The sequence below is a fragment of the Salvia hispanica genome, chromosome 6, assembly GCF_023119035.1.
Source record: "Salvia hispanica cultivar TCC Black 2014 chromosome 6, UniMelb_Shisp_WGS_1.0, whole genome shotgun sequence".
Taxonomy (NCBI): domain Eukaryota; kingdom Viridiplantae; phylum Streptophyta; class Magnoliopsida; order Lamiales; family Lamiaceae; genus Salvia; species Salvia hispanica.
This window is the reverse complement of record NC_062970.1, coordinates 42,224,612-42,239,566: the sequence shown is the minus strand read 5'-3', so window position 1 is coordinate 42,239,566 and position 14,955 is coordinate 42,224,612. Positions and strand designations below refer to the sequence as shown.

Sequence of the window (14,955 nt, the reverse complement as noted above, 5' to 3'; positions counted from 1 at the left end):
GAAATTTAATTATAAACAATATACAATCTCTTAGTCGTGACCTAGTATTTGTTTAGTTTGACACTTATGATCCTGTGGAGCTTTTTACATCATTCATCACTTAACATTCACAACCTTCCCTTAAATATACGTAAGTTTCATATGTTTATTTTCCATTCATCTTACTACTTCATTTATTCATTAAGTGTTTAGTAAAAATAATTTTTTAATTTATTAAAATACAAAATTCATTAAAAATTGAATTCGACAAATCTAGAAGAAAATATTTTTTTTTGAAAGATTGATATTCTGATTAAATTAATAGCCTAATTAAATGCATACAATATTTTCTAAAATTTAGCAAAAAGTACAAGAGAAAATGCAAAACTAATGGAAAAACGAAAGTAAGTAAAAATAAATAACCCAAAAAAAAAAATGAGTACTATAAAATTGTGAATTCAATAAATTCAGAATGCATCCTAAATATTATATTTTCTATAGAAACTACGTATTTGGTCTCAAAAAGAGATTTTAGGTAACAGTTTAAGATACAACAAGATGTCAGGTAACACAGAACCATCTTATAGAAAAAAGTCACAAAAATACACATATCAAACTATCTTGGAAGCATTATTCAAGCAAGGCATTACCTCTCACAAGCAAACAAAAAGGGAAGAAGGATAGATTTTCAAGTAGTTTACTACAAGAACTATTGGAGGCATGGAAGGAGCAGGTGCAGTCATTCATATCAACCTCGGGTTTCCACGATTCCAACGGGGGCGTGTCTGCGTGTTTCCATGTGTGCACCGTGGTTATGAGCCTTTCTCCTTTGACATTCTCAGCCAAAGAAGATAGAAGGGTCATCTCTTCTGGAGATAGTTTCACAGATAGTGCTCCTATATTGTCGTTAAAATTTTCGATCTTGGTGGTGCCCGGTATAGGAACCACATCATCTCCTTGGTGATGAACCCAAGCCAAAGCCAATTGGGATGGGCTGCAACCTTTACTTGTAGCCATTTCACGAATCTTTTCGTATAAGAGCTTGTTGCTTTCAAGATTTTCACCCTGGAACCTCGGAAAATAGGCACTCTAGCAAATGCAACAGAAATTTTAGACATTATCCTTGTTTTATTGGGGATATAGAAGATACATATCATACACGAACAATCACTAACCTTGCGAAAGTCACCCTCTGATGCCTCCTCTAGACACTTGGGACCTACTGAAAGGAAGCCGAGTCCAAGTGGACTATATGAGACAATTCCAATACCAAGTTCTCTGAAAATCACAAAACAAACCTATTGTTTTTATTTCCTTCAAAACATCATAAATTCAGCGAAATGTATCCCTCTTACCTGCATGTAGGAATCAATTCTTCTTCCACATCTCTTGAGAACAATGACCATTCGATTTGAAGGGCAGTTATTGGATGAACAGCATGAGCCCTTCTAATTGTTGAAGCAGATGCCTCTGAGAGGCCAATGTATTTTATCTTTCCTTCTTCGACCAATTTCTTGAGTTCCCCCATCTACGAAATCATGAACCACATTCAGCATTAGGAACAAGGCAAGAAATACTGAATCAAAGGTAGTTTATTTGAGTCTTTTTTATTTGTGATGGATGTGCATATGAAGAAACATGGAGGATTATTAGTCTTTTTAATTTGTGATGCATGGCTTTATACTGCACAAATATTTCTGTTACAAATACAATCGTCATAATTAGCGTCTCAGCATAAGTGATGTGTATATCAATACATCAAATTATAGGTTTCACCAGCATTGAACCAAGTTTTCTTCTCCAAAAATTAACAGGAAAAGACACCACCACAGGCACTGCATAAGTTTAAATACACAGTGAAAGAGGTAGAAATATCCACTATTTTCAAGTATATGCTGCTAAAAAAGGGAGTACTCACAGTGACTTCTATGGGCACACGGGTGTCAATCCGATGAGCATAATAGAGATCAATGCAGTCCACATCAAGACGCTTCAAGCTCGACTCACATGATGACCTCACATATGCTGGGTCACCACGTACCTCAACCTTCCCATCCTGGAATATCATCCCAAACTTAGTAGCAAGTTGCACTTTATCCCTCATCCTCCCTTTTGAAGCCTGCAACAACTTCCAAACATCAAATCCAGTAACATCGCAACTCATTCAAGTATTCAACACTAAACTCCACACACACACACACACGATCCATGTAATGTTTCAGCTTCAACTGGAATAATCTGTAAACATAACATACAAAGGAGAATGGTAGACCTCAACCAATCAACACTTCATATGTACAAATAGTCAATCTTAACAGTTTCCATCCAATCAAAATTTGAAACATACATATGGAAATTAACAGCATGATTATGAGTTTGTCTAACAAATCAGTACTAACAGTATAGCACAAATTATCAAACGGACAGAACATAAACATTTCAACCTCTCTGATATGAATGTAGAAACAGATTAACATCACAGAGCAACTAAATCTGATTTATCCATCTCTTTTCTGGCAAATAAAAGCAGCACAGAAGAAAACTCCTAAAATCTGAATCGAATTAAACAGAGATCGAGAAACGCTGACTTTTCCGATGAGGATCTCGTTGGCGTGGGGACCGTAAAGGTCGGAGGTGTCGAGAAAGGTGACGCCGGAGTGGATGGCGTGGTGGATAAGCTTGATCATATCGGCGTCGGGCTTGGGCGGGCCGTAAAAGGCCGACATACCCAAGCATCCGAGGCCTTGCTTGGAGACCTCAAAGCCCTGCGATCCGAGCTTGATTTTCGGCATGTTGACTGCCATTTTGGCGGAATTGAGGATTCGAGTGATGAGTCAAACTGAAGTGAGAAATAGCGACGTTAAAATAGGGGACAAATGCGTCATCGCTGCCGTAAACGATTTTGTGGCCTGAATTGGATTGAGAATTAGCGACGTTGTGCATCATCGCTGCCGAAACGATTTTGTCGCCACGCAGCTTAAATCTTCCTCCTCCACTCCTTCTTCAATGATTATTCTTTATTTTCAACGTGTGTTGACTTATGATTAGATCAAAGTAATTATCTGAGTCCGACCCTCGCAGCTCGGAGCAGATCTCCTACTTGTGCATCATTCCTGCTCCAACGCTCACAACAATAGTGCACCATTCCGTTCCAAGAGCGTGCGACACACAACAACATATTTTAAATGGTGTGTCGATCCAATCCAAATATCATCCGGTATTCGAATATTCCCTCCTCTTGATAAAAAATACTCCCTCCGTCCCAAGATAAGTGACCTACTTCTTTTGGGCACGGGATTTAAGGAATGGTATTTAAATAAGTTAAAGTGGAGAGAGTAAAGTATGAGAGAGGGAAAAGTAGAGGAGAGAAGAGAGAATAAAGTAGGTGGAGAATAAAGTAAGAGAGATGACTTTTTGCTAAAAATGGAAATAGGTCACTTATAGTGGGACACCCAAAAAGGAATACAAGTCACTTATCTTGGGACGGAGGGAGTATGTGTGTTTCTATGTATAAAAAGTTATCCTAATTTATTATCATTATATATCAAGTTATTTATAATATATACATTTTTAAAAAACTAATAATAACAAGGTTTTACTGTTCACTGACACTATCATTTTTCTCATCTCTCTTACTCTACCAATTTTTTATTAGTTTATGTGCCAAATCAATTGCCCATATCTTTATAAGTCGGAGGGAGTGTCATATATCGATCGGATCAGATTCGTGTATATATATTTCGGAAAAATCTAGTATTGGATAATACTCAATTACCTAATTTCACAATTTAATTACTACTTTTATTGCTGAAAGTTTGTCAAATATTGCTATTTCATCGTTCACATAAAGTTTGTCAAATTTCATGGTTATTATTTTTTGTTATAGACCTCACATTTCACTGACTCATTCCACGTCATATTCACTGGCTTTTTAATCTACTCTCTTCTTTCTTTGTTAATTGAGTCGCTTTTTTTCGGCATTGAGATTTAAAAAATTAAAGTAAGTGAGAATAAAATAAAAGAATATTACTTTTTATCAAAATAAAATTTACTTAAGTATATTAGAATTTTACAAAATGAAAAAAATAATTTAATTACTAAAGAACTGGTGTGTTTTTAAAAATCTCCGTGTTACTGAATATGGACGGACCAAAGTAGCAAAACTTATCTATTTTTTTTGGACGAAGAGAGTATTATTTTATTGGAAAAGTGGGATTTAATAAGGCTGTGAGATTAAACCCTCTACAAGTCTACATACACGTTTCTTAGTGTGAAGCTCACATCCAATTATCAGCCTTTTATTAAGTCTTAACATTATTTTCTGCTCAATAAAGTTAGTAAATGACACAACTAATAACATAAATTTCTGTTCAAACTTGGCTCGGGCATTTCGGATACATTATTGACTGGGGTACGAATACATTCATCAAGTAATCGGGTATCCAATATAAGTTTGGGGTCGGATGTTGGGTATAGACTCGCGCAAATTTTGGGATTGGGTATCGAAGGATACTTGATTTGACACACGTAGTCATGTCTTATGTGTTGCGAGAGAGAGGTCAATGTGCTAGGTTGGGCGTAGAACCGTATGTCATGTAGGTCAGGGGTGGGTTGCGGTCTGACCCAGCAATGGCTCCATTGCAATGTGTGGAACCACACAACCACATTTGTACCTTTTAATATAAAAATAGCAATTTAAATATTTTTTATTTTATTTTACAGATACAATACCAAATAATTATTGCTAATTACTAATTTACTATCTTTTCGAGACAAAGTTCACACTAATACAAAGCAAGAAATCATTGGAGTATCTAACTATCTTGGAAGCAAATATTATTACCTCCCTTATTTCCCAACTCCAACGAAAAAACTCACAAACAAACAGAAAGGGAAGAAGATATATTTTCAAGTAGTTAACTATACTACAAGAATTATTGGAGGCATGCAGGGAGAAGGTGCGGTCATGCATATCAACCCTCGGCTTTCCACGATTCCAACGGAGGCGTGTCTGCGTTAGTCCATGTGCTCGCCATGGTTATGTATCTGTCTCCTTTGACATTCTCAGCCAAAGAAGATAGAAGGCTCATCTCTTCAGGAGTTAGTTTCACAGAGAGTGCTCCTACATTGTCGTTGAAATTGTCAATCTTGGTGGTGCCAGGTATAGGAACTACATCATCTCCTTGGTGATGAACCCAAGCCAACGCCAATTGGGATGGGCTGCAACCTTTACTTGTAGCCATTTCACGAATCTTTTCGTATAAGAGCTTGTTGCTTTCAAGATTTTCACCCTGGAACCTCGGAAAATAGGACTAGCAAATGCAACAGAAACTTTTTAGACAGTGCCCTTGTTTTTTTGGGAGACACAAGATACATATTATATCACTAACAATCACTAACCTTGCGAAGGTCACCCTCTGATGGTTCCTCTAGCAGCTTTGGACCTACTGAAAGGAAGCCGCGTCCAAGTGGACTATATGGGACAATTCCAATACCAAGTTCTCTGAAATTTACAAAACAAGTCAAAGGTTGATTTCAATTTTTTTTTCTTCAAAACATCAGAATTCAACAAAATATATAGTCTCTATTACCTGCATGTAGGTATCAAGTCTTCTTCCACGTCTCTTGAGAACAATGACCATTCGATTTGAAGGGCAGTTATTGGATGGACAGCATGAGCCCTTCTAATTGTTGAAGCAGATGCCTCGGAGAGGCCAATGTATTTTATCTTTCCTTCTTCGACCAATTTCTTGAGTTCCCCCATCTACGAAATCATGTACCACATTCAGTGTTAGGAACAAGGCAAGAAAAATTGGATCAAAGCCATGACTTTATACTGCACGAAAATTTCTGTTCCAAATACAATTGTCATAATTCACGTCTCAGACATAAGCAATTTTTCTGTCAGTGCATCAAATTTTAAGTTTTACCGGCATTGAGCCAAGTTTTCTTCTCCAAATATTAACAGGAAAAGAAACCACCAGAGGCACTGCAAGTTTGAAACACAATATCCACTCTTTTCAAGTATATGCTCCTAAAAAGAGAGTACTCACAGTGACTTCTATGGGCACACGGGTGTCAATCCGATGAACATAATAGAGATCAATGCAGTCCACATCAAGACGCTTCAAGCTCGCCTCACATGATGACCTCACATATGCTGGGTCACCACGTACCTCACCCTTCCCATCCCGGTATATTATCCCGAACTTAGTAGCAAGTTGCACTTTCTCCCTCATCCCCCCTTTCAAAGCCTGCAAAAACTCCGAATCATTAAATCCAGGAACATCGCAACTCATTCAACACCAAACTCAGACAAAAAAAACACCCACACCACACATGATCTGTAAACAAATCCACCTATGGACTCTTTATATGTATAGATAATGAGTCTCAATAGTTTCCATCCAATCAAAATTTGAAACTCAGATATGGAAATTAAGTTAGGCAAAAATCTCTTGGAAACAAAGTAAATTAAGAGCATAAACATTTCACCCTCCTCGATAAGAAAGTAGAATCATGGAGTATTAAACAACTAAACATATAAGAACAAGAGTTGACTAATTAATTCTCCTAAAACCCGAAAATACCGATATGAATTGTGATTATCAGAGATAAACAACTGAGAAACTAAATCAATCTGTTTTGTAGCAACTAAGATCATTATAAAACAAAACCACTAAAAGCTGAAACAGATTAAACAGAGATCGGCGCCAGAGAGTAACAGCAGAAGAAATCGACAGAAGGAATTAAGTAGAGTAGCAGAAAACGCTGACTTTTCCGATGAGGATCTCGTTGGTGTGGGGACCGTAGAGGTCGGAGGTATCAAGAAAGGTAACGCCGGATTCGATGGCGTGGTGGATGAGCTTGATCATGTCGGCGTCGGGCTTGGGAAGCCCGTAAAAGGCGGACATACCCATGCATCCGAGGCCTTGCTTGGAGACCTCCAAGCCCTGCGATCCGAGCTTGATTTTGGGCACGTTTACTCCCATTTTGGCGGAATTGAGAATCCGAGTGATGAATCCAAGTGTGAATTGAACCGAATTGAGTAATTGTGAGGTTTAAATAGGGGATTGGGAAGGGGAAGTACGTCATCGCTGCCGCAATCATTTGACGTAAACTTCCGCCTTATCCTTTTTCTTCGACGATTAATCAACCTACTTCGAACTTTCAACCCATGTAAAGACATATTTCGGCTTGCGTTCCACAATTTGTTTCTAAATTCAATTTTCAAATTTTGAATCATGAAATTGTCAGTATTTAATTAATGTAATTTTAAAATTATTATGGATTATTTTGTTATCTATTCCATTTTTACAAGTAACAAAAATTGTTCAAATTGGAGATTATAGAAATATAAAATGATTTTTTTAATTATGGTATGATTTGAGGTATAAGATATAGTACTTCTATGTATCGTGATACGATGAGTTTTGAATGAAATTTTGGCTTTAGATTTTGAAATGAAATTGAGTCTGTGGAACAGTGAAAACAACTACATTTCCTGTCGAATTCGTTCGTTTAATTGTTATTACTAGTATTTACTACTCCCTCCGTCCGCGAATAGAAGTTCCGGTTGAGTTGGGTGCGGGCTTTAAGAAAAGTTTGAGTGTAATAATTAAAGTGTGTGATAGTGGAATGTGAGACTCATTTATATTATTATTTGCTTTATTCTTTGGAATAATGAAATCTAATATTAAGAGAGAGAGAGAAATTGCAATCAAAGTGGATTAAAATTAATTGCAGCTTCTAAATTAAGGGAACAATGGGGTCATTTTTTATACTCTCAAGATAAAATGTCTAACCGGGACTCCTAATGACGGACGGATGAAAATGGCCAACCGAGACTCCTATTCGCGGACGGAGGGAGTAACATTTTTGTTGACAATCCTTGACTTTGGTCATTAGATGCATTGGCTACTTCCCATGACTTCCGCTTATGTTTCTTGTAGTAGTATACTACTTTGGTTCATATAGAAAAAATAAGGATTTTTGGCCTTAAAAATCAAAAACTTTTCCCGAATTCTGGTTTTTCCCATGTACTTCGAAATTTGTTTTTAAAATCACCAATTTTCGGTCCGTCTGCAATTTCCCAACCCGACCCGAATATGCAATTTCCACTAAAATTCCGGTATGAGATTGTCCATCCGGGACGCCGTAAAAATGACTGTGCAACGGGCGTCGTTTTCTTCAGCTCAGGGTTTATTGGACAGAGCTGATTGATTTAGGAGCTATAATTTCCCCAAATATTCTGTTCCAAGCTCAATTCAATCCCTAATTTAGGAATTTAGGCACCATTCACTCTCAATTTGAGTTGACTTTTCCATCGGCATTCCCAATTGAATATCCAGAATTTGGGGGCGAGATCGAGCCATGACGACTCGAGGGAGCAGATCGGAGAAAGAGAAGAGAATATTCCAGCAATTCGACGTGAACATAGACGGGGGCTTGGACCGGGAGGAGATGCCGGCGCTTGTGGTGGTCGTGAATCCTAGGGTTAAGTTCATCGACGGCGAGAAAGGCCTCACCTTCGACGGACTCCTCCGTACCTACGACGAGGGTGCCGGCGACGTAGACAGAGATTTCGACGCCCTCGGCCTCGAGCTGAAGGCGTCGGAGGAAGAGGCAGCGGCGTCTTCCTCCGTCGTGATGGAGCCTCACAAGAAGCAGCGCACTGCTGCCATATCACCCTAATTTTGCCAAATAGGATCCAGCTAACCCTTGATATGCCAAATAGGATTAAATATGACAAGCCGGGTTTCACCGTTGACCCGCCGTGGGAAATTGCAGACCGACCTAAAGTTGGTGGTTTTAAAAACAAATTTCGAAGTTCATGGGAAAAACCGGAATTCGAAGAAAGTTTATGGTTTTTAAGGCCAAAAACCCAAAAAATAACGTACGGCTATTCAGGAGATAAATTTTTTATTTTAGCTTAAAGTATTAGGTTTGCCTCAATACAGTAATCAGGAGTACAAATCATGGGTGGTGGATTCTCACACCCAGAGGCATTACGACCGTCACTTACTTCACAATTCACTACAAAACCTCCAATGCTGAATTGTTGAGCTTATTGGTTTGTTTATAGTTAAAATTAACAATAAACAAACAAACAGAAAGGGAAGAAGATAGATTTTCAAGTAGTTAACTATACTACAAGAATTATTGGAGGCATGGAAGGAGAAGCTGCGGTCATGCATATCAACCCTCGGCTTTCCACGATTCCAACAGGGGCGTGTCTGCGTTAGTCCATGTGCTCGCCATGGCCATGGATCTGTCTCCTTTGACATTCTCAGCCAAAGAAGATAGAAGGCTCATCTCTTCAGGAGTTAGTTTCACAGAGAGTGCTCCTACATTGTCGTTGATATTGTCAATCTTGGTGGTGCCGGGTATAGGAACTACATCATCTCCTTGGTGATGCACCCAAGCCAACGCCAATTGAGATGGGCTGCAACCTTTACTTGTAGCCATTTCACAAATCTTTTCGTATAAGAGCTTGTTGCTTTCAAGATTGTCACCCTGGAACCTCGGATAAAACTAGCAAATGCAACAGAAATTTTAGACATTATCCTTGTTTTATTGGGGATACAGAAGATACATATCATACACGAACAAGCACTAACCTTGCGAAAGTCACCCTCTGATGCCTCCTCTAGCAACTTGGGACCAACTGAAAGGAAGCCGCGTCCAAGTGGACTATATGGGACAATTCCAATACCAAGTTCTCTGAAAATCACAAAACAAACTATTGTTTTTTCCCTTCAAAACATCATAATTCAGCAAAAATGTATTCCTGTTACCTGCATGTAGGAATCAATTCTTCTTCCACATCTCTTGAAAACAATGACCATTCGATTTGAAGGGCAGTTATTGGATGAATTGCATGAGCCCTTCTAATTGTTGAAGCAGATGCCTCTGAGAGTCCAATGTATTTTATCTTTCCTTCTTCGACCAATTTCTTGAGTTCTCCCATCTACAAAATCATGAACCACATTCAGCATTAGGAACAAGGCAAGAAAAATTCAATTAAAAGCCATGGCTTTATACTGCACAAAAATTTCTGTTCCAAATACAATCGTCACAATTCACGTCTCAGGCATAAGCAATTTGTCTATCAGTGCGTCAAAATTATACGTTTTACCAGCATTGAGCCAAGTTTTCTTCTCCAAATATTAACAGGAAAAGAAACCACCAGAGACACTGCAAGTTTGAAACACAATATCCATTCTTTTCAAGTATATGCTCCTTAAAAGAGAGTACTCACAGTGACTTCTATGGGCACACGGGTGTTGATTTTGGGCACATTTACTCCCATTTTGGCGGAATTGAGAATTTGAGTGATGAATCGAAGTGAATTGAGGAATGGTGAGCTTAAAATAGGGGATTGGGAAGTGGAAGTACGTCATCGCTGACGCAACCATTTGACCCGCCTCATCCTTTTTCTTCGACGATCAATCAATCTATGCATAGACTTATTTATGTCAGCGTCGGCTTCTACAGTGCTTCCACTATCCCTTTAAATTTTACTAGTAAAATCACATCATCCCAAATCGTCCTCAATTCTAGTTGTTTCTAAAATTCAATTTCGAAATTTTAAATCATGTTATTATTAGTATTTAATTAATGTAATTTTAATTATTATGAATTAATTTTTGTTATCTATTCCAATTTTACAAGTACCAAAAATTGTTAAAATTGGAGATTATAGAAATATAAAATGATCGTGATAACGATGAGTTTTGAATGAAATTTTGACTTTGGATTTTGAAATGAAATTGAGTTTGTGGAATAGTGAAAACAACTACATTTCCTGTCGAATTCGTTCGTTTAATTGTTATTAGTATTTCCTAACATTTTGTTGACAATCCTTGACTTTGGTCATTAGATGATTTGGCTACTTCCCATGATATTATTCGCTTATCTTTCTTATACTACTACTTTAGTTCATACCGTAATTAACGTACGGCTATTTGGGAAACAATTTTTTTATTTTAGCTTAAAGTATAGGTTTGGCTTGATTCAATACAGTATCATACAAATCATGGGTGGTGGATTCTCCAATGCTGAATTGTTGAGCTTCTTCAATTGTTTAGAATTAAAATTAACAATAAAACATGAAATGTAATCAATTAGACATTTTATTTACTAGATATCTCAATTCATAGAATTCCAAACAAGTACTCCCTTCGTTCCATAATAATAGAGTTATTTTACAATAAAGTAGAGATAAAATGTTTCCATTTTAAGTAATGGGTCATCTTAGTTGGGACAAACTAAAAAGGAAAGTGAGTCATCTTCAATGGGACGGAGAGAATATATCTGCCTTTTTTCTATCTTCATCTCTCTACCTTTTTCATTTTCTACTTTATTCCCTCTTTACTTAACTCACCTAACACTATTTTTCTTAATCACCGTGTCGAAAAGAAACACCTCCGTTACTATGAAACGGAGGGAGTACTATATCTACTACTCCGTCCCAAGATATTAAAGCCATTTCTTTTGTGCACGGAAATTTAGGAGATAGTTATTTAGTGGTGTAAGTGGAGTTGCTTGTAGAGTAAATTTTTAGCATAAATAGAAATGATTCAAGTGTATTGGGACACCCCAAAGTAGAATAAGGAACGAATATCTTGGGACGGAGGGAGTATCAATGAATGGTTGCTTTACATAAGTGCCACCTTTCAATGAAGGCAACGAGTATTAAAATAGCAATCAAAAAATCCTAATCCAATATTTTGAAGAACAGACTAATTAAGAGAAAGATATAGAGATGGTAAAAAAAATGAGGCTCAAAACAAGACGGAAACATGCAATGAAAACATTACAAGTACCAAGGTACTCATTCGGCCTCATGACTCTCATCAAAGTTGAGTGCGTTTACTTTGAGACATAGATGGAATAAATGGTTGAAAATTAAGCCAAGAGAATAAGGTGAGAACAAAGTAGAATAGAATAGGTAGAAGACTAAATACGTTGATTTTTGCAATGAAAGGAAATGCCTGAACTGCAATAGAACCGTCCAACAACTACTAAAGTGGATAAAGAAAGTATATCCATCTTAAAAATTCTATCAGAAGGGATTGATATCTTAACAAGGAGCTGGAAGAGAAGTATCATATCACAAGAGGGAAAATGTACATCTTTTAACAAACTGGAGGAACATTTCCAGAAATCTACAATGAAAAAAATAAACACGATTCCTTCCTTTCTATCAAATGTTAGTTGAGTAATTACGATTAAAGGGATAACAGTTAATTCAGGATTATTAAATTCAATAATTGTGAGGATAACACTAGAAGGTTAATGAGGTCTAAATCTAAATCCACAATCAGCTTAGTTCAAAATTCTAGCTTGCCTTGGGTAAATAATTATTAACATTATATACATTTGAGAATTTTCAAATGAAGTTCATTCGCCCAGCTAGATCAAACAGCAACTTAAACATAATTTCCATCAATAATCACTCAAACTAAATCCAGTACACCAACTTCCGAAATTGAAATTGAAATCCACACACAAAAAACATTGCAACACTAAAACATAAGAAGTTCAACGCATCTGAGATTAAAATTCAGAGACAAAATCATCTCCTTCAAAAACATAAATATCGCAAAATTACTCAACAAAAGAGTAGCAGACAGTAATTCAATTAAAGCCCTACCAAAACATGAATAAAACACTCAGAACCTGAGCTTGGTGAAGAACCAGCGGTTTTTCCCTGTCTTGAACCGCTCCTCGAACCGCGCCTTGGTCTCCTTTGCCGCAGTCACCTTCTTATCCTTGGACTGCAGACAATCCGCGGTGACGACATCCTTCAGATCCACGTCGAGCGTGTAGCGCGTGGGCATGATGTGGTTGTAATTCACGAGCTTGATGAAGCACTTGACGCGCGACTTCTTCGCCTGCTTCTTCGCCGAGTCCTTGCGGATGACCTTGCGAGGGTACTTGGTTAGCCCCGCGACCAGGCAGTGCCCGTAGGGGCGGTCGCGGGTGCCGTCGTCGAATGACCGGACGATCACCGCCTTGCGGCCGGCGTAGCGGCCCTGGAGGACCACCACGGCCTTGTTTGGCTTCAGGAACTTCACCATTTCCGCCGCTCACGAAGCTTTCTCACTCTAGACCTACCTCTCTCTCTCTCTAGAGACTCAACGCAGGCGAATTGAAAACCCTAGCTAGGTATTTATACAGATATTTGGGCTTGGGCCGATCTATATGGGTGAAGTGGGCTATTTACTAATTTTACGACTGGGCCTAAGGCTCTCCACATTAGGCAATGTTTTTTTTTTCATAATTGTACTTAAATCAATGTCCCTCTCAAGATCTATGAAAGTGGGGTAGTATTGAATGATTATTTTAGGCACAAGATTTATGAGAATAGTGTTTCATTATTATGTAGTGAGAATAAAATATGAGATTCAATATAATTTTTTCATAAAGAACAATAATTAAATAATGCGAAACAATTTGAAACTGAATACTCTCTCCATTTCATAAAAATGGAAACTCTTTTCATTTTGTTCCGTTTCTTAAAAATTAAAAAAAAATTGTTTTAGAAAATGTGGGACTATTTTTTACTAATTTTGTTTTAAAATCCATATTATTTTAAAAGTTCTTATTTTTAGGAAAGGTAGTAGTATAATAAGTTTGAACGGAGAGTTTATTGTTTAAATTTTTTTTATAGTACAGTTGATTGTATAGTATAAGATCTGGAAAGTGACTCAAACCGGCCCAATCCACTAATTTTTTTATTATAGTACAAGATCACTTAAGCATCTTGTTCATTAGTATTATACAAGATTACTTGGGCTTCTTAATCTTAGCAAATTTATCTTTCTAATCGTTGGGTCAAATACAATTGTCTCGGTCGTAATTAAAGACGCCACCCAAAACCCTTTATATTTCATATTTTTGTCATTTTATTGAATTGTCTAGTTTGTTGCTCACTTTCCACTTTTCAGCAGCTAAATAAGATGTTGATATGTTTTACCACCATCCATCATTTTTATGCTTCCATTTTTTGTGAAAATCGACAAAAGCAAATTAATTGCACAAGATCAAGGAAGCAACTATATTTAATCCACGGAGTTTATTTTATTATTTATCCTCTTTATATATTTTTAAAATGATAGTATTATTAGTATCATTATCTGTGAGAAATTAATATTATGGTATTATATGTGTTGAAAGTAATCTACACTTTCGATATTTTAAGTATTCATTCCTCGTACTTATTTCAAGGTTTACTTCAATTATTTGTACTCAAAATGCTTTTGGTATGGTACGGCTTTACATAATTAGTTGATGTATGTATGTATTGATAGATCTGGAGATGTGCAATGTAACATGATCGAGAATAGTAGACCATATTAGATGATCCATTTTTAGTAAAGTTTCTTGGAGTTGTATAGTTAGTTGTGTTCTAGACAATTATGTTCATGTACGATTTGTTCTAGACAATTATGTTCATGTACGAATTGGCATGACCATATCCTGTATACATAATAGGGCGTTTAGAAATCTTGAATTAACTATACATACATCGAATTAATAGCTGATATAGTTCATGAAATCTTTATCTTACTATTCCTTTGCCTGAGTGTTTCATCCTAATTACTACTCCAATATTCTTTATCTCATTTTGTTACTTCAGTAGTTAAACACCCCCCCCCCCCCAATACTATTTATCTTTAGATAATACTACTAGTAGTATAAGATATTCAAGATGCATTACTTAGAGTTACATATAGTCCATACAGATACGATACCAACAGTTATCTGTCTCCATGCAGTCGATTTTAGCGCTGATAAATATAGTGCATCAAAGATATGTTTAAATGACTGATAAAATGATTACCAAGTGCATAGTCGGATTTATCTGATCTCCTTTTCACGCATCAAGTACGTTTCAATGAATAGGATCTCATATATATAACCAAATCTAACAATAAAGTCATGGACGATATTTTACACAAGAAAGAT

General features: G+C 36.9%; 4 protein-coding genes across 5 annotated transcripts; all 4 read right to left on the bottom strand.

The window, feature by feature from the left end:
- Positions 1–540: 540 nt before the first annotated feature.
- LOC125194397 (auxin-induced protein PCNT115-like) lies at positions 541–2,915 on the bottom strand. The gene is made up of 5 exons (XM_048092585.1): positions 2,568–2,915; positions 1,898–2,098; positions 1,335–1,507; positions 1,155–1,257; positions 541–1,068 (listed from the first exon to the last, which is right to left on the bottom strand). The coding sequence occupies exons 1-5, from the start codon at positions 2,781–2,783 to the stop codon at positions 610–612; spliced, it is 1,152 nt and encodes a 383-aa protein (XP_047948542.1). The 5' UTR covers positions 2,784–2,915; the 3' UTR covers positions 541–609.
- On the bottom strand, positions 929–7,028 carry LOC125194399 (auxin-induced protein PCNT115-like). 2 transcript variants are annotated; one of them, XM_048092589.1, is made up of 5 exons: positions 6,756–7,028; positions 6,033–6,233; positions 5,571–5,743; positions 5,380–5,482; positions 929–1,066 (listed from the first exon to the last, which is right to left on the bottom strand). In XM_048092589.1, the coding sequence occupies exons 1-5, from the start codon at positions 6,969–6,971 to the stop codon at positions 1,040–1,042; spliced, it is 720 nt and encodes a 239-aa protein (XP_047948546.1). In that variant the 5' UTR covers positions 6,972–7,028; the 3' UTR covers positions 929–1,039. The 2 variants fall into 2 exon arrangements, with proteins under 2 accessions (XP_047948546.1, XP_047948545.1); XM_048092588.1 differs by lacking the exon at positions 929–1,066 and adding an exon at positions 4,708–5,291 and having other exon boundaries at positions 6,756–7,027.
- Positions 7,029–8,882: 1,854 nt separating this feature from the next.
- On the bottom strand, positions 8,883–10,306 carry LOC125194403 (probable aldo-keto reductase 5). Its single transcript, XM_048092594.1, has 4 exons — positions 10,241–10,306; positions 9,777–9,949; positions 9,600–9,702; positions 8,883–9,513 (listed from the first exon to the last, which is right to left on the bottom strand). Exons 1-4 carry the CDS (start codon positions 10,289–10,291, stop codon positions 9,178–9,180), a joined length of 663 nt encoding a protein of 220 aa, XP_047948551.1. The 5' UTR covers positions 10,292–10,306; the 3' UTR covers positions 8,883–9,177.
- A 2,107-nt stretch (positions 10,307–12,413) lies between these two features.
- Positions 12,414–13,123, bottom strand: LOC125194404 (60S ribosomal protein L27-3). Its single transcript, XM_048092595.1, has one exon. The coding sequence runs from the start codon at positions 13,062–13,064 to the stop codon at positions 12,657–12,659; it is 408 nt and encodes a 135-aa protein (XP_047948552.1). The 5' UTR covers positions 13,065–13,123; the 3' UTR covers positions 12,414–12,656.
- Positions 13,124–14,955: the final 1,832 nt, after the last annotated feature.